The sequence below is a fragment of the Peromyscus californicus genome, unplaced genomic scaffold (assembly GCF_007827085.1).
Source record: "Peromyscus californicus insignis strain IS unplaced genomic scaffold, ASM782708v3 Scaffold_13__1_contigs__length_99412109, whole genome shotgun sequence".
Classification (NCBI taxonomy): Eukaryota; Metazoa; Chordata; class Mammalia; order Rodentia; family Cricetidae; genus Peromyscus; species Peromyscus californicus.
Window position 1 is genome coordinate 47,365,524 of NW_026294424.1, and position 23,494 is coordinate 47,389,017.

The 23,494-nt window shown below is 47.6% G+C and overlaps 1 protein-coding gene across 1 annotated transcript in view; it reads right to left on the bottom strand.

The window, feature by feature from the left end:
• Lgi2 (leucine rich repeat LGI family member 2) overlaps nucleotides 1-19,638 on the bottom strand; it is a 31,489-nt gene extending 11,851 nt beyond the window's left edge. Inside the window, exons 1-7 of the mRNA XM_052734926.1 lie at nucleotides 19,395-19,638; nucleotides 17,455-17,526; nucleotides 15,495-15,566; nucleotides 13,543-13,614; nucleotides 9,190-9,261; nucleotides 8,345-8,514; nucleotides 1,247-1,411 (exon numbers count right to left, since the gene is read on the bottom strand). Coding sequence (XP_052590886.1) covers nucleotides 1,247-1,411; nucleotides 8,345-8,514; nucleotides 9,190-9,261; nucleotides 13,543-13,614; nucleotides 15,495-15,566; nucleotides 17,455-17,526; nucleotides 19,395-19,582 — 811 coding nt within the window. The 5' untranslated portion in view covers nucleotides 19,583-19,638. The remainder of the gene's footprint in view (nucleotides 1-1,246; nucleotides 1,412-8,344; nucleotides 8,515-9,189; nucleotides 9,262-13,542; nucleotides 13,615-15,494; nucleotides 15,567-17,454; nucleotides 17,527-19,394) is intronic.
• Between the last annotated feature and the right edge of the window lie 3,856 nt (nucleotides 19,639-23,494).

Genomic DNA, 23,494 nt, shown 5'->3' on the forward strand with positions numbered 1-23,494 from the left:
ACATCCAAGGTTCTCCATGCAGAGCTACGCTGAGTCTGTGCTTCCAAGCCATGCTCCCTGGACAGTAAGCGCCACGCTAGAAGACCAGGCGGCTGTGGCAGCAGCTAGCTCATCTGAGATGGCATCTCCTGGGCATCAGGACTCATGATTAGACTCATTAGTAGCCTGTCCCCCGGGAGTGAAACGCCACTGTTTCTGACGACCTATGTCCCGGCCTTTGCTGTGTAGCCACTTGTGCCTGAGAAACTCCTAGGATCTTCCCAAGCCAGAATTTCTACCCTGGTACACTCCGGAGAAACAGTTCAAGGCCTCCCGGAGCTTGGGCAGGAAATCTCTCAGAGGACAATGATCAGGCTTCCAGAGTGCTGTTTGTACAGCCAGTATCAGTTACACTTGAAAGGCTGGGAAGATTGAAGAATTGTTTTGATCTTAATTTTTATCCATTTACTTAAAGAGCAAGCAGATAGTTCATTTTTAGTATCACTAAAGCCCTGGGAACCCACAGCAGCAGCACTGAAAGAAGCCAACGGCCTGGATTTATGATCGGTCCATTCTCATTGCTATGCTTTTACTAAGTGTGAGCAGTGATCAAGACCCAGTAAGAGAACAAGCAATGGGAGGAGGAGTGATTGTGTGTGTGTGTGTGTGTGTGTGTGTGTGTGTGTGTGTGTGTGTACGTGTGTGTATGTGTGTGTATGTATGTGTGTGTGTGTGCGTGCGCGCGCGTGTATGTGTGTGTATGTACGTGTGTGTGTATGTGTGTGTGTGTGTGCGCGTGTGTATGTGTGTGTATGTATGTGTGTGTGTGTATGTGTGTGTGTATGTATATGTGTGTGTGTGTATGTGTGTGTGTGTATGTGTGTGTGTGTGTGTGTGTGCGTGTGCTGGTATATTAGTGAATCATCAGCTTCACAAAACAAAGCCGTGGCTTAGCTCTGGTAGACAGGCTGCCTTAGCTATGCAGGACCATGGGAGTCCCATGTGACTTCTTACTGCGGAAGGAAGATGTTTTTTCACCTTTCTCGCGGAGGCCCCACCTCCTCTTTCCCAACGGGATCACCACCAGTGGGAAATTACCACCTGAAGTTCTGTTGTTGCCACCAATAGCTGACCATATGGACAACACCTTAGATGACCAGTGTCACACGGCCAGTGTGGGCTGGAATGTGGTCCCCGCCTATCCTCAAAGCTCGGACTTCAAGCCTTCCCTTGATTGCAACAGGGGATGTTTCTTTTCACAACACACCTGTGATATTGTCATAACTTCGGAAATTCATTTCTATGTGGTCCCACTCCAACACCATGCAGTTCTCCATGCTGGGCTGAGCGATGGCCACGTACACGTCGTTCTTGGAGTTGAACGTGTCGACTGACACTGACTGGTACGGCAGAGTCTGGTGAACGACGAAATCTGAGAGGATGTGGAAAAACAACTATTAGTTCATAAAAACCCTTGTGAGAATTCCAACGGACATTCTCTCTGCTATGTGTCATCAGCGCAGGTACCGGGGAAGGAACGGGAGGGTGGGGACCAGGCAACTCCACACAGCCCTGTGTCACATTTTGCTCTGGAAATTCTGCAACATGGGACCGCCAGGCCAGTGGAGTTATTGATACTGCTTCCCAGACGCAGTGTCACAAGTTACCAACAAGGCCTCCACTGTCTAAGTGAATCTGGCAGACTTGGCTATCAGAAAAGCAGGACAGAAAGAATGCTGCAGGAAATTCATGAAGCTGGCATGCAAATTCTTCTCTGACAGGGCATGCTGTGTTCTAGTAAGTTCTGAGACTGCTACACTTCTAGCCCTCTCAGAGCAGTCCCTTTGGGAAAGAAGCTGGCTTAATATGGCTTGATGTACCACTTCTCAAACTCACAGGAAACAGGGATCCTGTGGTCACCTGTCATTTACATCCAGTTCCACACAACCCTATTGGGAAACAGCACCTGTGCAGGCCATAGTGAGTACTACACTTCCATACATGAATGGAGAAGTAGGGGTGGGATACCTTCTGCAGGGGGTCTCAAAAGGGGTCTTATAAGCCGGGCGGTGGTGGCGCACGCCTTTAATCCCAGCACTCGGGAGGCAGAGCCAGGCGGATCTCTGTGAGTTCGAGGCCAGCCTGGGCTACCACGTGAGTCCCAGGAAAGGCGCAAAGCTACACAGAGAAACCCTGTCTCGAAAAACCAAAAAAAAAAAAAAAAAGGGGTCTTATGAAGAAGCCCCGAGGAAATTGGGGGGGGACCTAAATGAGCTCCCTGGACATTGGACTTGGTGTGCTGTGCCTAGGGTCTGGGCATCATAACAGAGCAGGAAGAAGGCAATGAACTCTACAGGAACACGTTCAGCACCGTGACATGGGGACTGAGTGTTCCTCACCCACATTGAGTCCACAAGTGACCACTAATTCTCTGTGGAAGTTTAGGTATGGCACATAAATGCCAAGGGACAAAGGGGGCATGCCCACAGAGCTAGCATAGTATGTATACAAGCAAAGTAGAAATCTGGAGAAGAAAGAATTTCTTTAAAAACACACACACACACACACACACACACACACACACACACACACACACACACACACACACACAGCAGGGTATGTGGCACATGTCTAATCCCAGACCTCAGGAGGCAGATTTCTGTGGGTCCAAGGCCAGGCTGGTCTACATAGCAAGCTCCAGGCCAGCCAGGGACAGAGAGTGAGACCCTGTCTCAAAAAACAAACACCCACAACAAATGGTTTAAAAAAACAGAGATTAAGCATTCTTCTGGCCAGAAATGCTCCAACATGTACAGTCCCTTGGTTATGCATCCAGGAGGAGATCGTGGGTTTTGCTCAGCTCTTCCTCACCCAATCCTTAACCATCCTCATTCAAAGTTCATATCACCAGCAATGCTGTGTTTACATCTTAGCCACATGACTCCAAACAACAGCATCAGAGTCCAATTTGGAGACGTTGCCCTATCAAAGATGTCACGTGAGCCATGCATCCAGGGAGCCTGATCAATAGAAGAGGCAGGAAAGGTAACAGCTGGGCAAGAGTCAAGGCGGCAAGTATGGGGCAGGATGAGAGGGGTCAGTAAAGACAGGCGGCAGGAGAAAGTCAGGGCTCAGGGGACAAGGACTATGTGAGGCTCTAGGAAGACCATTGTGCTTAGAAGTGAATGGCCTGAAGCTACTTCCTGCCCTTAAGACCTAAGGTTAGTCACTTCCAGGTCTTGGTTTATTTGTCCTAAGATGAGGTAAGGAGGCTGTCCCTCCAACTCTGTGGCAGGGACAGATCAGATCACAGGGGGTGAAACTGTCTACCTCAGAGCTCACTCAGACACAGGCTGTCCCACCTCCGTGTCTATATCCTGGCCATCTTTGCAGACAGGGTGTCTATTTTAATAACATTTTTGCCAAGTAGATTCTTGATGTTCTAACTTTGGGGGAAATGACATGACCACTGTCTGCCTTCCTATGCATGGGGGCTTATATGTACATCTGTACATATCTGCATGCACACGAGAACCTCTTAGCCTAACACAAAAGGGAGTTCCATACACCTTCATTTTAAGAGGCGCCCCTCCCTCATTTGTGGTACACAATAAGTGCTTAATACATTTTTTTTAACTTAATGGGTGGGCATAGCCTTAACCCAAGTCTGTTGTGAAGACTGTGGGTAACAGACAAGGAAGCTGAGTACAGCAGGCAGGTTCTATGAGAATGGAGAGGAGTTGTGTCACTGGGAACTAAGAGGAGGATGCTTCTGTAGCCCAGCAGATAGAAGGTGAGCAAGGGGTGGTGGAGGGACGTATGGTTCTAGTGGACAAGGTGCCCCCTAACAATCCAGAAGAAAGCAAAGAGTCCAGGAGAGGCCAGCCTTGGAGGTCAGGCAGATCAAGCTTCTGTGTGATTGAAGGTGGAAGATAGAGCCTCCATTTTAAAGGTGTGAGGCACAACACCCAGCCCACGCCATTCAGCAAGGATTTTACTTCTGCAAGCAGACAGTAGCAAGCCACCTGCTGAAGACTTAGGGAAGATGCCCAGTAGCCTCTAGCCAGCTCTGGACACATACTTGCGACCATCACCACCAAGAAAGAACTACCAAGCTAGTCAGAAGGCAACTAAGCACGTGTTCAAGGCTGCTTATGTTCAAGGCAGGTGAACAGGAAGGAAGGAGGCAGTTCCTGCACGCTCCCTTTTGTGGGCTCTAGAACATCAAGGAATGCAGTTCTTTTCATTTCAGCAGAGATAGTGATAAACTCCTCTACATTCGGCCGCTTTCCTTTCATCATGGAGGCCAAGGCTCTAAACTCCCGCTGATGTCTTCGGCTCCCATATCTGCTAGCTCCCACTGCTTGCCCAGATGTGCTCTCAAGTCTCAGAAACGTAAGCTTCTGAGTTAGAATGTGTGTGCCTTAAAGTAGAAGATTTCCACCTTTACTGAGGAATCCTGCAATATAGAAAGGCTACCAGAATAGGGGCTGGAGAGATGGCTCAGCACTTAGGACTTGCTGCTCTTGCAGAGGACCCGAGTTCAATTCCCAGTATCCATGTCAGGATACTGTAACTCCGCCTGTAACTCCAGCTCCAAGAGATAGTACACCCTCTTCTGGCCTCCACAGGCCCTGAGTATGCACAAAGTCATAGGCATAGACACAATTAAAAATAAAAAGAAATTTTTTTGTTTAAAAAATAGTTCTACTAGAATACAGAACATGTTATACAAATCAAGCTTCCACGACTCTGTTTTAATTTATTTTTCCAAATTAAATTCATCATTTCATAATATTTCCTATACGCTGACTATCTGGCATGACACAGACTGTTAATCACATAAATGACTAATCCTTCATAGAAGACAGCCCTACTCCCACCACCAAAGGAAGAGGAAGAAAGGGCCGAGGGACAGGGGACAGAGACCGGCATCTATACACTGTGCAGAAAGGCCCTAGACAAATTCGCCTACCTTCTCCTCCCCACACCTGAACCGGACTCTCACAAAGCCAAAGGCATGGTCATTGTAGAGAGACCTCAAAGGACACACAGACTAAAGTGACATCAATTTACTAGCATTAAAATATTAATGGTACATTCCGCCATGAGAGCCACCGACCGCTTCCATTCACATCAGATCAGGTTCATGATGTCAGTGGGTCTCTTACAATTTCGGTCTTTCTCCCACTGGAATCCACAGATTTTTACATAGCTATTTATAGAAGTTGCAGAAAATAAATTATACATGATGCTGAGCCTATGGGGAGAGAGAGTGCACATTAATGCATTATTTCTCTTTGCATTTTCATCAGCCCGAACAAGGGAGGCTAACAGGACAATTAGGATGCAAAACTCACTCCCTCTAAGGAATTTAGTGAATTATCCACCTAACATGGGATCATCGGTGGGTAACAGGAATCTCTGCCTGGTTAAAAATAGACTTGAAGGGGAGGGTGTAGAAGAATTGTGATTAATCTGAAGAGCTGAGGCAGCCTGGTAGTGGCTGCCTGCTCTTTACTCCCCTCTGTGGAGGAACAGCATGGTAACAATGCCTTCCTCTCTTGGGCCAAACAGGGAGAGATTGAGCTAAGAAAAAGATGGCTTCCTCCAAAGTAAGGAAGCCATAAAGTGACCCTGGGCGCTCTCTCTCTCTCTCTCTCTCTCTCTCTCTCTCTCTCTCTCTCTCTCTCTCTCTCTCTCTCTCTCTCTCTCAGTGAGTCTGCCTCTCCATCCTCCAGGCATCCTCTCACCAAATTTTCCCTGGCCTTTGGTAAAGCACCAGAGGCCAGGACTTGATATGAGCAGAAGACAGACATGTCAATAACCTCACAATTTATTGACCACACACTTATGTGGCAGGGACAGTATCTGGGGACAGGTCATCTTATTGTGTCATCACCCCCTTGGACAAAAATCGTGGAGCAGAGCCAAAGTGTCCATAGCTTAAGGCAACTGAAAAGAACAATCAGTTCCTTCCTTCCTGAAAGCTCCATTTGGACTTTGGAAGGAGTAGGAACCTTGTTAGCAAAGACAAAGAAACCCAAGAGATGGCCCAAATGTGTTAGAGGACTCACACTGTCCCCATGGATTCTGGGACTCAGGTCCTGGCTGCTGCAGTTCCAAGCCGTCTGCTTTCCAATGACAGTTCTCAGTCCCAGAACACAATTAGAACCATCCACAAGGTCCTGAGGTCAGACATCCTATTTTCTTGTATAAATGCTGCTCTGTTCCCAGAGCATTCTATAAACCTGTGTCATCTTCTCAGAGATGGACACTGTGACCAGATGTGAACAGAATGATGGGAAATGCCAATCTCACTGTGGTGTTTAGAGAACTCTCTAGAAAAGAAGTGAAGGCCAAGAGGAGTCTCAGAAAGTTACAGTCCAGCACCTAATGCCAAATGGTCTTGAATGACACCTTTTTGTACAAATGCCATTGACCATGACCTCTGATTTATTGCGCTGGCCTGATACCACAACAAATAACCTCTTCGTGGCCAGGCTGAGTAAAAGGCGCCTGCCAATCACACAGCTGAATACACCCCAGCTCTGTGGGTCAAGACAAGGCTACTTTCTTGAAACTTCCAGTTTCCCAAGCAGAACTTGTGAGTATCTGCAAGCATACATGTGTACATGCACATGAACACCTGGGATTCCTATCGACTTGGTGGGTTTTGGCTTGTTTGGAAGGGAGTAGTCGATTTGGGCCTAAATATGATGCCTTGTTCTTGGGATTTTTATGTCTTCAGTATTTCTTTAGCTGTTTTCTGAGTTCTCGACATGCCTTTAGGCTTTGTAGATAGCAACTCCTAGCCTCACCGTTTATTTCCACAAACATCTAGAAAGCTGGCTGCACACTGTGGATTGATCCTCTCTCCTTGAAAATCCAGCTTCAGAAGCACCGGAAACCTGTTTGAGCTTTTCAAACAGAGGGACCCCCTGCCCTCTACCTGCGGGGACTTGGAGGTAGTCGGCATTTTAATTTTATTCTGTAACCTCAAAAATGTGGAAATGGAAACCCTGAGGCGGGTTCTGAGAAAAACAAAGTCACACTACCTTTACAGTTTTCCCTCAATGTGAATGTTTTTCTTCAGTAACCGCTTGTCAACTTATATATTCTACTTTGCCACAGGCTATAATTTTCCTAGTTATCTCTCCCTACTTGAAATGGAAAATAACTTATAGATATAAAAATCTGATATTAAACTTATAATAAGTATCATCTTACTGGAGGAAAAAAAAAAAGCCAGTCATCACAAAAATATCCAGACTTTTCTGTGCTGACTTTCCATGAAAGGCAGGCCAATTTAAAGAGGGTCTCACACCAAATTCTCAAGTCTGTATTTCAGTCTTCAAAGACAGACAGACAGATGGGCAAGCTGGAGAGCTAGCTCAGTCAGGAAGGTATTTTCTGCATATGCAGACTTAAGTTTTCTTCCCCAAAACCTACATAAAAAAGCTTGACACGGTGAGGTGCACACGGTGCTGGGGAGGCAGAGCCAGGCAGACCGTGGGGCTCACTGGCTAACCAGTCCAGCTGAATCAGCAGGATTCGGACCGAGAAACGCTGCCTCAAAAAGCAATCCTGAAGAATGGCACCCAAGTTTCACCTCTGGCATCCACATACTCATGCATGCACATGCATGAACATGTGCACACACTCAGAAACGCACATAATTAGAGGGAAAAAAGAACACTGGAGTACTTGGATTTTGTTTGCAAAGAATCAAAATTAAAACAGGCTTGGCAGAAAAAAAAAAAATACCTGTAATACCCAGCCCTTGGGAGGTTGAAGCAGAACAATGCCTTCAAATTCAAGGCCAGCCTATTCAACATAACAAGAATTAGGACAGCCTGAGCTACATAGCAATACTCTGTCTCAAGGCTAGGGAGAAGGGGGGGGATAATGAAGGAAAAAAAAGAAATTAAAATAAGAGCTAGTGCAGCTAACAAAATCCTTTCTAACTGTTGAGGTATTTTCCTAACCAAATTGATTCATTTCTTAAACATTTTACATGATGTGTGTGTGTGTGTGTGTGTGTGTGTGTGTGTGTGTGTGTGTGTGTGTATGTGTGTCCACATGCGCACAAGCGTGAGCAGAAGACAATTGGTAGGAATCAGTTTTCTTCCCACATAGGTCCCAGGCATTGAACTCAGGTCACCCAACTTGGTGGCAAGTACCTTTACTCAATGAGCCACATTGCCAGCCCTGATTCACTTCTCTTAAAATCCTTACACTTTCTCTAAAATGGCTTTGATCGAAAATGCCGATGGTCACTTTCCCTCATATGCAGCTGGCAGTCTACCAGGAAAAGAATGACTTGCTCTACCCGTCCGTCTTTGAGGAGAGAGGTTCTGCCTACCTGTGGTGGTACACTCATAGTCAAAGCTGCTCACATCGTTGAGCTTCTTCTCCCGGTATTCTGGTGGACCGATACACAACACATCAGACACAGTGGAATTGGTCATCTTCAGCCATAGATACAACCATTTGGCTTTGCAGTCACATTCAAATTTGTTACCCCTTAAATCTCTGAAATACAGAACACAAACACATGCACAGGGAAACAGACATGTTTGGCATGTTTTGGGTGTCATATGAAACACTGGGGTTATTCATAGCCTGATACATCTAAAACAATCCAATTATGGAATTTCTTTAAAATAATTGTGTTTCATGCATATTATTTTGTGTACTTATTGTTATCTTTATTGAGTATTCCTTGATGAAGTGATTTAACTGAATGGCATACAGAGAGTTCTCAGAGATGAGACATCATCCCTCTTAAAAATTGTCTCAGTTCAATGTTGGAGGTGGGAAGGGATGGGAGAACATCCCAATATAGGTTCCCACAAATAAAAACAAGATGTAATAGGAAGACAGTATTCACAAACACAACTGGAACATCCCAGGTCTTGTTAAACTGCACCCAGTGCAATATGCTACAGTCACAATGCTTCTAGTGAAGCTTGAGGAGGCAAAGCAGATGGAAAGTCTACACAGGCACCACTCATCCAGCAAGCCTAACTTACTATTGGACACAGGATACATTATCTAATGGCTGAATTCAACCCAAGACAATACACATGCTGTTCCTCAGTGTGTACTACTCTGTGATAGGTCTAGCTAGTCAAGAGCAAAGGGATTGGAAAGCCAGTTGGCTGGGGCCTGTGACCAGTACACCCAAACTTCATTTGCATTACTTACAGTTCAATCAGAGAATCTAGATCACTAAAGACGTCCCTTGGAAGTGCTTTAATGTGGTTGTTGGCCAAAGAACTAGAAAAAGAAAGTCGCATTTTAATGTGGTTACTCCCTTCCCGCTGTTCCTTCTGAAGTCCCTTTAAGTACATCTAATGATTCAAGGAGAGCTCTGAATGGCTTTGATTGTCAACACCGAAAGACAGGAACTCCATGACACAAAGACAACTGGATTTCAATGGAAGCCTTTTTGTTTTGAAAGTAAGCACTTTATTAAGCTCTTTATGCACAGCTATTAAACTACAAATGGCTTCTCTGGTTCTTGGAATAAAAACCAAGGTTCCAGGCCAGGCCTTGTGGAGCAACACCTTCAATTCCAGCCCTTGGGAGGCAGAAGCAGGTGGATCTCTACGAGCTTGAGGCCAGCCTCGTGTATGTAGTGGAGTTCCAGGCCAGCCAGTCCTAGACAGTGAGACCGTGTCTTGAAAAAAAAGGGGGAGGGGGACATGCCAAGGTCCCATTTCATGGTGTGTAGGACTCTTCATAGTCTAGGAACGCCCCACCCCAGTAGGTGAGACTTCACCATCCACTCCTCTAACCCAGCCACATATCGATGGCTCCTTGAACTTCATTGGAAGACAGTCATTTGCAAGTATGTTTTAATTATTTGTTTGCTTCTTGACTGGGTACCTTCCTGACACAAAAGCAGCAGAGATTGCTGCCTGTCCATGGTGTCGTCCCACCTCCAGAACAGTGAAAACACTCAGAAAATTGGGAAATCTTTGCAGATAAAGAAGATGGACATGCTATTCTGGAAAATGAATGAATGAATGAATGAGGCAACAATATGAGACTAACCATGGAAAATGTACAACCTTTTCCCAAGAAGTTCTCTTACGGTCCATCAAAGGATATTTGATGGTCCATGTTTCTGAAATGGACTCAGTGAATACTCTCTGACACACTAGGATAATAATAATGGAATCTCAGTGAAGCGGCATATTTAGTGAATAACTGATTATGATTGATTTCAGCTTTTCATTAACCAAGGCTGATGAGAAATCATTTCCCTGTTTCTTCTTAGTGTTGGACAGGTTTCTGAGAGGCCAGTCCACACCTACCTCCAGCTACGGCAGACTATTCTGAAGAGCATCAGCTCCTGAAGAGCATCAGCTCCTATCGATTCAGGATTCTGCAGTGCCCCGTTACCAGCCTGCTGAGGATGGAAGCCCACAGTGCAGTGTCCTTACAGGAAGATGTTGAGTGTGGAAACAATGTACATCAAGTCTGTGCTTTCCCCAGATACCACCCACGAATGTAAATTGGCCAAGCAATGGATGCCTTCTTCTAGAGTCTTCTTCAACTCGTGAGTATAAATGGCAACATGTCTAAGTGATAAACATGTACGTAGTTTATAAAACAGGTATGAAGTGAGTCATACCTGGCCATAGCATGGTCATGGCCCATCCCAGAAGGATAGTTAAATAAATGAGTACTTCTTTTTACAGTCAGTGGGCTGTAGTAGAAAGTTTAAGCTCCTTTTTACTCCAAACATTCTTCCTTCAAATACCGACTGAGAATGGGGAGGCCAACAGTTTCTATTTATTCCCTTCCCACTCAGGCAACCATAAATGGATTAGAATACCATTTCGTGTGCTATTTTACCTTGCTTTTCTTAATGAGGTACTTGCACATTTTTGGATGTGTTGGGAAATAAGCTGATTATATAATCACACTGAACGTACACTGGGGTAACTTTTTGGAAATGTAAAAAAAAAAGGGGGGGTGTTTGTTTTGATTTGGAAAGCAAAGCAAAAAGAAATTAGCTAAATATCAGTTAGTTATTTAATTAAACTACGTGGCTACCTGGATGCTGCTGCACTGAAACGGTAATAATATAATTAGATTTGGAATGGCTAAAGCAAGCAAACAAACAAGAATATTTAGCAATTGCTCCAACTTGCAAGCTAGGTTTCAGAAGGCAGCCCTCTTCTCATGAGCTATCCACCCTACCCATGCAGAGTGCTTAACATTTGCATCTTCCTTTCCATTTCATTTCATCTACAAACCCAGAGCACTTACTTCATTTCTCCAACTATTTAATAGCTTCCTGTCCCCTGGGTTCTATAAGACTGCTGGAAAACAAATGTCCTAGATTTTAGTTACAGATTGGCATGGCTCCCTCCATGCTTTGGAACCCAACTCGTGTTTTAATATGAATGTGGGTATCTAAGTGTTGGGAAAGTTCACAAAAGGCCAACATCAAACATTTCATTTAAGTGAGAAGATTCTGGGCAGGGACTTCCCTAAGGAAGTGAGTAAATTTTGGAGCTGAGGCTTTCTCTGTATGAGAAGTTTAAAAGGGAGATAAGGGCAGTGCCAACTACAAACAATGTGTAGGTTCTGCCTGTAGCGTGTGCCTAATATCAATGGTCCTCCTTCCCAGCTTTTGGTACCCACATTTATGTGCCTCAGCTGTTCCTCTCCAGATGGAACTCCATCCTTTCAGCAGTCTCTGTCTGGATACTCAAATGGTCAAGAAAATGTATCAATCCAGAGAGAAAAATCAAGACCTTTTTAATGACTGGAAGGATGGAATGGTATTGTCATTGAGGAGGAGGAAGATGATGATGATGATGATGCCAGCCATTTTCTTGTCATTGGCATTTACTGTGGGAAGTAGGGCTTTGGTCTTTGCAACCAAACATCATAAATGTATTACGTACATCAACCATCCACAGTCAGTACAATTATCATTATCTTGAGAATGAGGACATCAAGGACCAGAAAATCTAAGTAATATCAATAAGGGATGACCTGGAGTTTTGAACCCAAGCCTGAAACCTCAGTCCATGGGAGGTAAGGGCTCTGGCATACAGGCTGACTCTGAGAGAAGTCTGCACTTCCAGAGAAAAACAAACCCGAGAACAATAATGTCAACAGGACACACATTCTCTGACATGCACTGTGCTGACAAGTATGCTCCAATCCCCCATGGTTGCTCCCTCTCCCCTTCCCCTCCAGCCCTGGGCTCAGGTGGGCTTCTGCTTTGGCAGCCCCAGAACCCAGGCTTACTGTGCACACTGGCAGATGCCTTCACCAGGATCATTATGGCTTAATGAGAAGACTCTTTTAAATGACTATGTTCCTACACTACGGTCAGGGTTACACTCAAAGGTACCATCATCCCTGCCCAGCCCCCAGAGTCAGTGCCCTCCGATTTCCTCAATTCTCTCTCTTTTTTTTAAATCATAGACAAAGTGACTATGGATATAGGACTCATCATATTCCTCAGACAAAAATTATCTATTATGCAAATGAAGCCCAAGTCTTGGCTAATAAATGACTCCGACCATGACAATGTCCGGTTTTACATTTTCAGAAACACAGTCATTATTTTTTTTCCAATCTTATCAGCTTCTCTAAGTGTATGTGCATGTTTTATTCTGATATGCCGATCAATTCAGATCCGTTCCTTTTTCTCCCTTTGGCCTCTGGCAAGCGAGTAAGGAACTGGAGAGCTAACTGAAACTACAGATTCCTCTAACATAACAGAAAAGGCGGCTTTCATCCTAATGGGGGGACACACGATGTCTCTATGCCACTTTCCCTCCTCTACCCGATGTCCTTCACTGAGTCTCTCAAGTGTCAGTTCCCAGTTCTGTAGAATGGAGACTCGCAGATTATCATGAAAGACGGAGAAGGCGTCTGGGTACCAGGCCGGCCTGGCACCTGGCACCAAATGGGTAGAAGAACCATGCTTCTATCCCACTTCCTCCACGAGCACAAGGCCTTCGGAGCACTGAGGGTTTCCTACTTCACATGGAGTTATGTGGGTCCCCCTGGTGACACAGGATGGTGGAGACCAGTGTACAAGTTGGTCACCACAAAGAGTAGTGTCTGACAGTAATGGAGTCTCTCGGGCAATCTCAAAATGAGTTTCCTTTGAGAGGTGTTGTGAATACAGAAACGTCAAGGAAAAACAATTCTATGTGGGTGCATGTGTGGGTGCATGCGTGAGTGCGTGCGTGCGTGTGTGTGTGTGTGTGTGTGTGTGTGTGTGTGTGTGTGTTCGTGTATACACATGTGACCACAGGAGCCATCCACCTTATTTTTTGAGATAAAGTTTCTCCCTGGGACCTGGGGCTCACTGCTTCAGAGAGGCTGGCTGGCCAGCAAACCTCAGCAATCCTCCTGCCTCTGCCTCCCCAGCACTGAGGTCACAAGTATGCACCCCCATGCCTGTCTTTTTACATGGGTTTGGGGGAGCCAACCAAGGGCCTCGGGGTGTGTGCATGGCCAGCCCTTTGCAGACTCAGCCATCTCCCCAGCACCTACAGCGGATCTCGGGGGACTTACAGGTGAGTCAGGTCACGGAGACCCCGAAAGGCGTTTCTTGAAATGGTTTCTATTTTGTTCCCTTCAATGAACCTAAGGAGAGAAGCGACATAAGATGACCACATTCCCTCTCCTGAATATCTCTAGCAGACGATATAGTGTGCTTTGGCAGTAAAACTGGAAAGCACTCATGAAGTACCGACACTCCCAAGTTAGCAGCAAGCTACGCTCAACTCCACGAGGGAGCCAGGCATGTGAGCAAGAACACAGGCATGCCAGCCTCTCTGCTCCTTCCAGATCAACTTGATGTCTCCAGATTCAGAGCTGGCAACAGGGGCGATAGCATCTTGGGTTTGAGGAAGGGAGAAGAATGTGCTGCATGGAAGCCAGAAATTCTCCCATCTCTGCAACACTGGAAAGCTTCCAGGCATTTTTCCCTGCTCTTCTTACATTGCCAAACTCTGCCTGGCTATCCATATACTTTTGCTTATACCATAGTCCCTAGAGGGGAGCCCATTGTGTTACATCTCTGGGTTTTAGTTTTTGCTAGGAAGAGTTCCATTAAGCCTGGCTTCCAGCAACCTTGAGCTCATCCTGTCCTCCACAGCCTCGTCTCTAGACAAATGGTGACATGGCAGGGGTGTTCTCAAGCTCTGAAGGATGCTAGAAAGCAGAAAGGAGGGTCCAGGGAGCAGGGCTGGCTTTCTTTGTGCTGAGATGGTACAGGACTTACATAGAGACCCCGTCACAACGACACTGGTCATGCTATAAACTCTCAGGATATGACACGAGAACACTGTAACTGTTCCCAAGGGCCAAAAAGCTAAGTCAAAAGCTAGCACGTCTTTGATGAGATGGTCCAAGGGAAAGGCTTTGCCACATCTGTGACACAATCAATGAGTTAGTTCTCACCGAGAGAACTCTCTGATGCCTGTTTTTAAAAACTCTGGTGTCTGTGTAGTCCTAGATTTTAGCATACCCTGATAAGCTAACTTTCTCCCTGATGCCCTGGGCAGACATGAACTTCCCATCAGAGAAAATCCCAGGTACCCCACAGCTATTCATGGGCTTTTAGCAGACCCCAGTGGCTTCAATCCTGCAGCTGTGACACTCTCTCCACATCAAATACATGCCCAAAATACCGGATTATGACAGGGTTCTCCAGAGAAAGAATTCCTGGGGAGACACCGTTCCCTGAGACCTCACACCAGCAGAGAGCGTTTTCTACCTGGGATGTGTCTGGAATTCCAACATCTACCTGTTCACCTCAGATAAGACAGCAGGAACAAGGCTTTGCAAATCCTCTGAATGCTAAGCAAGAAAATCCCAACTGATAGCAGGATTAGCATTATTACAGACTCACCAGACACAAGGCTGGGACAACTTAAGGGGAATGGAAAGACTTGAATGTGATAAAGGCTAAAATAAGAACCACAGCCAAGCTCGAGGCTAGAGGGGGAAATGGTACGTCTGAAGAGGGTGGATAACCCCCTCTCCTGCTTTTTTGTTGCTTTGGTTTGGGTTGGGTTTTCACTTTTAGGAAAAGGAAAATCTAATCAGACCCTCAGCAGAACTCACAGGAGATAGAGCAAATGGGATATGGGACAGCTGGATACAAACCAGACAGTTTACCCTCAAATAGGGAAACTTTGTTTAAAAATAAGTAGCCCTGAGAACCGTCCAGCTCTATTTCTGGCCCCTCAGCAAATCCATGCCTAGTTATGGAGGTAAAAATATCCAGCACAATCTCCAGTCGTACTTACTACATGACAAATTAAATGTCAGCAGAGAATGAATGAGTGCCTCCTCTCCTGAGCTTTGTCCCCAGCCTCCTCCTGCCCCAGCATGCTGAACAGTAAGTCAGCTCACAGGCCAGTGCTGGCATGAGAAGGAGGCTTTCTGCAGTCCTCTCCCCTCCACAGGACACAACTTTAGAAAGCCCCTGGAGGAACCAAACTTTGAGCAACACTTACAGGTATTCGAGATGAAAAAGGCCAGCAAAGGCATCATCCCGGATCACCGTGAATGAGTTAGAATTCAGCAATCTGAAAACAAGACAGGTTTTAGTAGAGACGGAGAGGTCAGTCATGAGGTGAAGCCGTTTCTTTTTCTTTTGTTAGGTGCTGATCCGTGGGCAAATGAAGGCTCTTCTCAGCCTAAGGACAACTGCTTAGGTTCCCAACTGTCCTCACCACTGTGATGGGGACAGTGAGGAAGGGATCCCTTGCTGGCTGAATCTTCTGCTGTCTCTCCAATATTACCTCTCTGTCCCCATCTTGGAAAATATGGACCTTGGGAAATATGAACTGATGGCCACTATTCAAAACCAATTTTCTGCTAGGCACAATTGCATAGCCAATGAATACGTCATGATGCCCAAGAAACCATGGAATCATAGACTTACAGGAATCTAACCCAACTGTATTCTAGAGATATTTGAGCCCAAGGAAGAGAAGAGAGTTGACTGAAGTCACACAGTGGAAGCAAAAAAGAAAAAGAATCCAGTCTACCATGCTATACATTCTCATGAGAAAGAAACATCTTTAAAAGGTTAAGAAATCTCTAGAAGATTATCACTATGTGGTTTTCTATTTGAGTAGCCAGGTAAATAATTTTCTGTAAAATATTTATAGAACCACCTAAGTTTATTTGGTTAAATAATATTTAAGCTGTATTTCTATTCTGAAAGAACTGAGATTTAAAGTTGTGTTTTGTTTATTTATTTATTTATTTATTTATTTATTTATTTATTTATTTATTTATTTATTTATTTATTGTATGGCATGTTGGCAGGGCACAAGTGTGCCACAACACTTATATAAGGCCAGAGACTAATTTCCTTCCACCATACAGGCCCCGGGGATCGAACTCAGGTCATTAGGTGTGGTGGCAAGCACCTTTGCCTACTGACTCATCTTGCTGGCATATGAACTGAGATTTTAAGTGGTAAGTTTCATGTTACAGTAGGTATAAAACATATCAAGAATAAAACTATCAGTGGCAATTCATGGAGGGTGGTTAGTGATTTGTATCTCTGTCTTTTTTCTATAGTGCACTGCTTGCTGTACTTACAGTCTCGCTAAGTCCAAGAAATATGACAGAGTCTGTGCTATGTACTCACGACGGCCTGCTGATTTTCGATTTTGCTTATGCAGTGCTAAGGATGGGACCCAGGGCTTCCTGCATGGTAGCAATGCTCTACCATTGAGCTACACACCCTCCATACACAAACCCCAGCCAAGTGAATTACTTTCACAAAGTGACTTTGGGATGTTTATTGTCATTATCAAACATCAGCTGACTTTGGTTTCAGGGCCCTGTGTGGGCATTCATCACAGTGACTTGGGCATGGTTCACTAAGAAGACCTGGGACAAACATAGTTTTGGGCCATGGGCTTGGATCCTCACTCCGTGGATCAAGGTAAGGCATTTACCCTTTCTGAGCATCCATTTCTTCATCTCTCAGATGGGGAAACAAAAGTACCTTTCCCGAAGAGATGTCAGGCCAGTGAGATCAAAGCATGCCCACCTCCAATGCCAAGTATACTGCCTGCCTGCACGTGTGTGAGACAAACTGGAAATGCTCCTATCTGAAGAGCAATATCAAGATTTTTAAAGATAAGTTTCTTTTGGTGAAGTGAGATGTTTGGGGGAACTATTCATTGAGGTGAAACTCAATGCAGCCACCTCCCACTTGCCTGATCTGTGAGTGGGATATACACAAAGCCCCAGGAGAAAAGTGGGTGGAAACTTAGGTGATGAACTGGATCAGGACACTGGTTCAATGTGGACACCACAGGACAAGCTAAGAGCCAGCAGGGGTGACTCGGGTAGCTGTTGTATTATAGGAAGACCCACACTAACGAGGCAGAGACCACCCATCAAGGACCACACTTTGGGGACTCCATTTTGCAGAGAATGTCCCATACTCACAGCAGCTGCAGGGAAGGCAGATGGGAAAACATTCGGTCCTTGATTTCCAAAAATGTTCCATTGACTAGGCTCCTACAGGCAAGAGAGGGACAGAGGGAAGCCCAGGTTGCTTTCAGGAAATGTCAAGCCGTGTGGGCACTCGGCCTCATCTTCCAACTGAGCTTCACACTCTTCCTCTGCAGGGAAAAGCGTCTGTGTTTGGCCATCATCTTCTCAGGGAACAAGATGAGAAGGGGCAAGCTGCTTTCCAATGCACTTGATCAATGGGGAGCCTTGTCTGGCTAATAGGATCCTGTACCATCAGCCTGGCTCCTCGCACAGACATTAGTTCTGTCTGCTTAAAATAATCCCCTCGCTTCCTTCATTTAACTACAGGAGGCCCCTGCCAAAGATGGATAATTACTTCACCTTTGCCCAAGATACTGTTTGTGCAGACACAAAGTTAATGTTGGCCCCCAAAACTCTGGGGTAGGATTAAGCATTCCCCTTGGAAGCACATGTCTCTGGAAGACACTCAGAGCACTTCTGATTAAACGCACTGTGAAAGCCTTGGGGAAAACTCAGAAACACCTGAACTTGCCCAGGAAGGAAGAGGCAACGCCATCTGCCAGATAAATGGTCAACCCGGGATAGAAGCTTGGTTGTTTCTGCCTCAGGGTCTCCTACTCTTTCTGACCACAGCAGGACTTCCATACATTATTCAGTTAACATGCAGAACACCTCAGCTTTGATCATATCTGAGGGGCTTAACGAGAGAAATTCTAGAATCCTCCATGTGATCTAATTTAGCAATAGGAAAGTCAAACAGGCCTACTGTCCTTCCAACTTTTTACAGATGTAAACAGGGCCCCGGATCCTCTCCATCCCTGGATCATGACGCTGTTTTGCCTTGGAGAAGAGGCACAAGAATGATGACACGCAGGAAAAGGCACAAACAACGTTATCCCCAGGACTCCCTCACCCTCAGGATTCCCTCCGCTACAACTGTGGGGGCGGGGGAAGGGTGGCCCCAGCATCTTACCCTGGAACAATGGACTACCCTAGCAGGAAATGTCTCAGCAATATAGCCCCCTAAGGTCCCTTCCATAGCAACATTTATGCCAGTGTGACTGTGTGAGACCTAGTCGAAAGCACTTAACAAGTGGACAGGGGACCCTTTCTGATTAGTTCTGCCCAGTGCTGGTAATACAACCCGCTATGGGGAAAGGTGGTAAAAAGACAGGCCCTCTTGAACTCAAGGCAAGAAGTCAGGTGCCTTCCTACCCTAGGGGCTCAGCTGGACACCTCATTACCGCAAGACACTTGGAAGCCCTCTTTGAAGCCACGTGGAGCAGCCCCTCCACTTCCAGAGGCTGCGCGCCTTTGCCCAGGCTAGCCTCTTCCCAGCCTGTAGTGTGGAGAGGTCCGGAGGGGGCCAACCTCACAGCACCTCTCAGGCTGGTTGCCATGAGGCCTCACCCATTCCTAGTTAGTCCACTCAATCCGGGCACAATGAGCTGCTCTCCAGTCACACACCCACCCACCCAACAACACAACAGAACCACTCAAAACTTTAAGGCACCCAAACGATCATCGCGGGGCGCGATATACAGGCTGTGGACTCTGGTGGAGAGACCCTACCCCACTGTGGGCCCCGGGTCTGCAGTAACATCAGCTCCCCCAGGTAGATCTGATGCAGGTGGCCGCGGGCCACAATGAGAAACTGTCACGCGGACCTAATGGATTCCCGCACTCCGGGGTTCTGAGTCCCCCTAACCTCCCCGCGGCACAGACTCCACCCACGCCCCGTGGTGCGCCCCCAACTCAAACGCAAAGAAAGGGATTAGGGAGCAGGGTCAGGTGGCGCTGCCCCAGCACCAGCCGCAACTCCCTGGTGGCGGCCGGCGCAGGGCAAGGCAGGGCAGGGCAGGGCGGGGCGGGGGTGGAGGGGTCCCACTCACAGGGAGCTGATGTCGCCAGGCACGATTCTGGGCACCCAGGAGGAGCCCACGCAGATGATGGACTCCTTGGTACAGCTGCAAGTGGCGGGGCAGCGCGCCAACCGCCTCACCTGCGCGCTCGGCGGGATGAGGCACGCGGCGCTCAGCAGCAGCAGCCCCAGCGCCCCGCCGCCTCTCCGCAGCGCCATGCCGGGTCCCCCGGTCCCCGCCCGGGCCCGGACCCCCGCTGCCGCCACCGCCCCGCGCCGCGCGCTCGGACCCGGCGCCGCTGCAGACGCGGGTGTCGCTTCCCCGATCGGCCGGCGGCGCTGCTGGCGAGGACGCGGGCGCCGCGGGTGTGGGAGGCCGAGCCGCAGCCGAGCAGCATGCTGGCCGCCACCCCCACTCGGCGCCCCCCCACCCGCGCCCGGGCTGCTGGGCGGCCGCCGCACCCGCCTCACCCGCGCTGGCCTGACATCAGCACCCGCGCCCGCCGCGGGCCGGGACCAATGAATAATGCACGCGGGGGGGGCCCTCCCCGCGGGGGAGGGGGAGGGAAAAGTTGGATGACCTTGGGGGAGGGGCCGGCCGAAGCGCAGACCCCTTGGGATCCCCGCTGAGCCTAACAGGAGCCGGGACCCGCAATCCTCCTGCCGGCTGCAAAGAATTTCAGGGACACTGGACTCCTTTCTGCGGGGTCAAACTGTGAGCTTGATTCCCCGGGGGGAAAAAAGTAGGAGCAGAAAGGACTGGAGGCCCCATACCCCTCAGAAAAGTAGGGGTGGGGAGAACTAGCTTGACCTGGGAGAGGGGTCTCTGCCCTGAGTGCTCGGAAGAGGCCAGACCTTTGAGCATACTTCATTGATTTTTGAAGAGGACCTAAGTGAATGTGGCAAAGGGGCTCGGCTGGGCAGCCTTGGCTGGCAGTCCACGTGACTGTGGGGTCTAAGTCTCCACCGCACCTGAGCTCACTGAAGCCTGCCACTTTCCATTGCCCAAGGAAAGTAGAATCGCAAAACAGCTACAGCCTGGCATCTCCTGCCACGCTGGGCCTTGGGAGGGGGCGGGGGGGAGGAGATCCTGCAAAAGTTTCCCCTGGCTCAGCACCGTAGCCTACGCCCCATCCCCCGGATTAAATGATAGGGACATGGATTGTAAAGAGAGATAGAGTTTGATACACCAAGCACTGCGCCTTTCATCTCCTAACCCTTAGCAGATCCTATTCACCCTCCAGAATTTACCGAGGAGAAAACTGAAGCCCAGAAGGCCTCGGTAGCAGTCGGTCTGGTGTAACAGCGCCAAAAAGGAAGACTGGAGCCTGAGATGGGAAGTTGTAACCGACCCCAGGGAACCTCTTTTCTACTCTGGAATCTGTCTCGAGGAATTTGAATGTTATCATAAGGCACTGTGCTGCTGGGGGAAACGGAGGAAAAGGCCAAAGCAGAACGAAACGTTGTAGATTCCCCCACCCCCACGGCTGCAACTGCTCAGAGCTGGGACCTGCCCGGCAGGCTGGGAACCTAGGCAAACCCTTCTGATGTTAGTTAGCATGCGCCTGAAACAGGCACAGCCAATGCAGAAGATCATCAATACTGTCGCTTATTCCTGAGTCATTTTAGCACCATTCACAAGGGAAATACCGAACTGTCCACCATGGGAAAGAAGAGAGACACAGTCCCTGTGAGCAGGGAACTTCAGTCAAGCTGGGCAGATAGCCCAAAGGGAGAACTTTCCCAGGGTTCCATGGATGTGTAGACCGGCCAAAGGGCTCAGGAATGGAAAGTGGGCTGTTAGTAGGGGACTTGGTGGGAGGAGTTAGACACTGTCTCAGTTACTTTTCTTGTTGCTATGGTAAAATACCCTGGCAAAAACAAGTTTAAGGGAGAAAGCATTTATTTGGGCTCACATCCAAGGGTAGTCCATCATGTCAAGGAAGTTCTGGTAGTAGGGGGCTCAGGCATCTGATCACATTGCCTCTGACGCCACGAAGTGGAGAACGATGGATGCCCATTCACGGCTGGCTTCCTTATTTTTTTTACCCAGTCCAAGACCCAAACCTAGGAAATGGCACCACCTTATATCTTGGTGGATCTGCCTGCTTTGGTTCACCTAATCAAGATTATCCTGCACAGGCATACCAAGAGGCTAATCTAATCCAAATAATCCCTCAAAGGTGTGATTGAAGGCGTGTCTCCTTGGTGATTCCAGATCTGTCAAATTAACACTCAACAGTAACCATCCGAGAAGTCACTGGAGTCACCATGTATCCAACAACTAGCAGCGATGTGAACTGCTCATCATCAGTCTCTCTCTCTCTCTCTCTCTCTCTCTCTCTCTCTCTCTCTCTCTCTCTCTCTCTCTCACACACACACACACACACACACACACACACACACACACACACACACACCTTGGCGAAAGGATCTTTCCATTTTCTGGGTGGGAAAGCTGAGCTCAGAGGCATTTTCCACTTACCCAAGCTTACCAAGGACCCAGCCAGAAAGGTTATGCTCCAGAACTGGCTGCTGGGGGTCTGAGGAGGGGAGCAGATGCCAGGGCTGCACAAAAAGTGACCCCACCCCCAACAGCACTGTACCCTGATCTTGAAAGGGCCACAGGCATGAGCAAATGTAGAGGCACATGTCTAGGCCTGGCCCCTTCTCTTACAGGCAGCCTTCACCCGTATGTTTTCTCCATCACCAGATTTTTTTTTCTCACCTGTATGTAGCACAAGGCTAATCATCACTATCACTGTTATTAACGCCTCCAAGGATCTTAGCTCCTATTCTACTACTATGAAGAGACACCATGACCAAGGCAGCTTATAGAAGAGTTTATTGGGTGCTTAAAATTTCAGAGGGTGAGTTTAAGACCATCACGGCAGGGAGTGTGGCATCAGGCAGGCAGGCAGGCATGGTGCTGGAGCAGCAGCTGAGAGCTTACATCCTGATATGCAAGTAGGAGGCAGAGAGAGGGTGCTAATTTTGGGAAATGGGGTGGGTCTTGAAATCTCAAAGCCCACCCTCAGGGACACTTCTTCAACATGGCCACACCTCCTAATCCTTCCCAAACAGTTCCACCAAGCATTCAAATTTATAAGCCTATGGGAGCCATTCTCATTCAAACCACCACGCCATGCTAGAGCCAGCGGCAGCCCATCCCGGGCAGAGTGCAGGGGAAGAATGGAGGAGTGGGGCTGGCAGAGCTGTTGTTTGTTGAGGCTCTGGTAGAGACACTAAGTGGGTGCTTGTAAATTATAAGGCACAGTTTATAAATTAAGACATAAAAATGGAAATGCAGATTACTTTGGTTTGGTTCCAGGATCTTCAGCAGTTTGGAAAAAAAAAAAAAAAAGAACGTAATAGACAATCAGAGAGACACAATCTGTTTCCAGGAACTAGTAAGAGTTTGTGAAAATGTAAATGTCCTCGTTCGGATGGACATTTGTGCCAGGGAGGCCTGGTGATATGAATGCCCAGTCCTGCAGTTCATGAAGTGGTGTGACTCCTGTGCCTTTCTCTGAGGCCCAACGGGCTGTACCTTACATTACTGCCCATGCTTCAAGCTCAGAACTGTGTCCGTTTCACGCCCCTCCATTCAACCACCAGTCAGCACCAACTGGGAGCTCGCTAGAAGCTGGCAGTCAGTGATAAAGCCATGCCAGAAGAGACACACTTCCGACCCCGGTTGGAGACAGACAATAAATAAAAGAGTGTACAAAGGAATACGCAATTACAAATGGAGGAAGAGATGGGGGGAGATCAAGCTCAGGGGTGAAGGACACAGGGAGAAAGCAGAAGGTGCAGCAGTGCAAAGGCCCAGGACTGAGAACAGCAGAGTGCTTGTACAAACCACACTCAGCATGTCCAGAGGACAGAGAACGGGGGTGGAGCGAGCTCTGGAAAGTAGGAGCAAACAAGTCATGCAGGACTCCGCAGGCCAAAGCAAGGAGGTTGACTGTCCTTCTCAATGCCAGAGGGAGCCGCGGAAGGACTTGAGTCAGATGAGTGACATGATGTCATGTACTTCCATAGCTGATTCTGACTGATAAGCCAGCCCTAGAAAGTGACGATGGCAGCTGGGCTCCACCTCTGGCAGGGAAGATGGAGAGTGGCATAGTT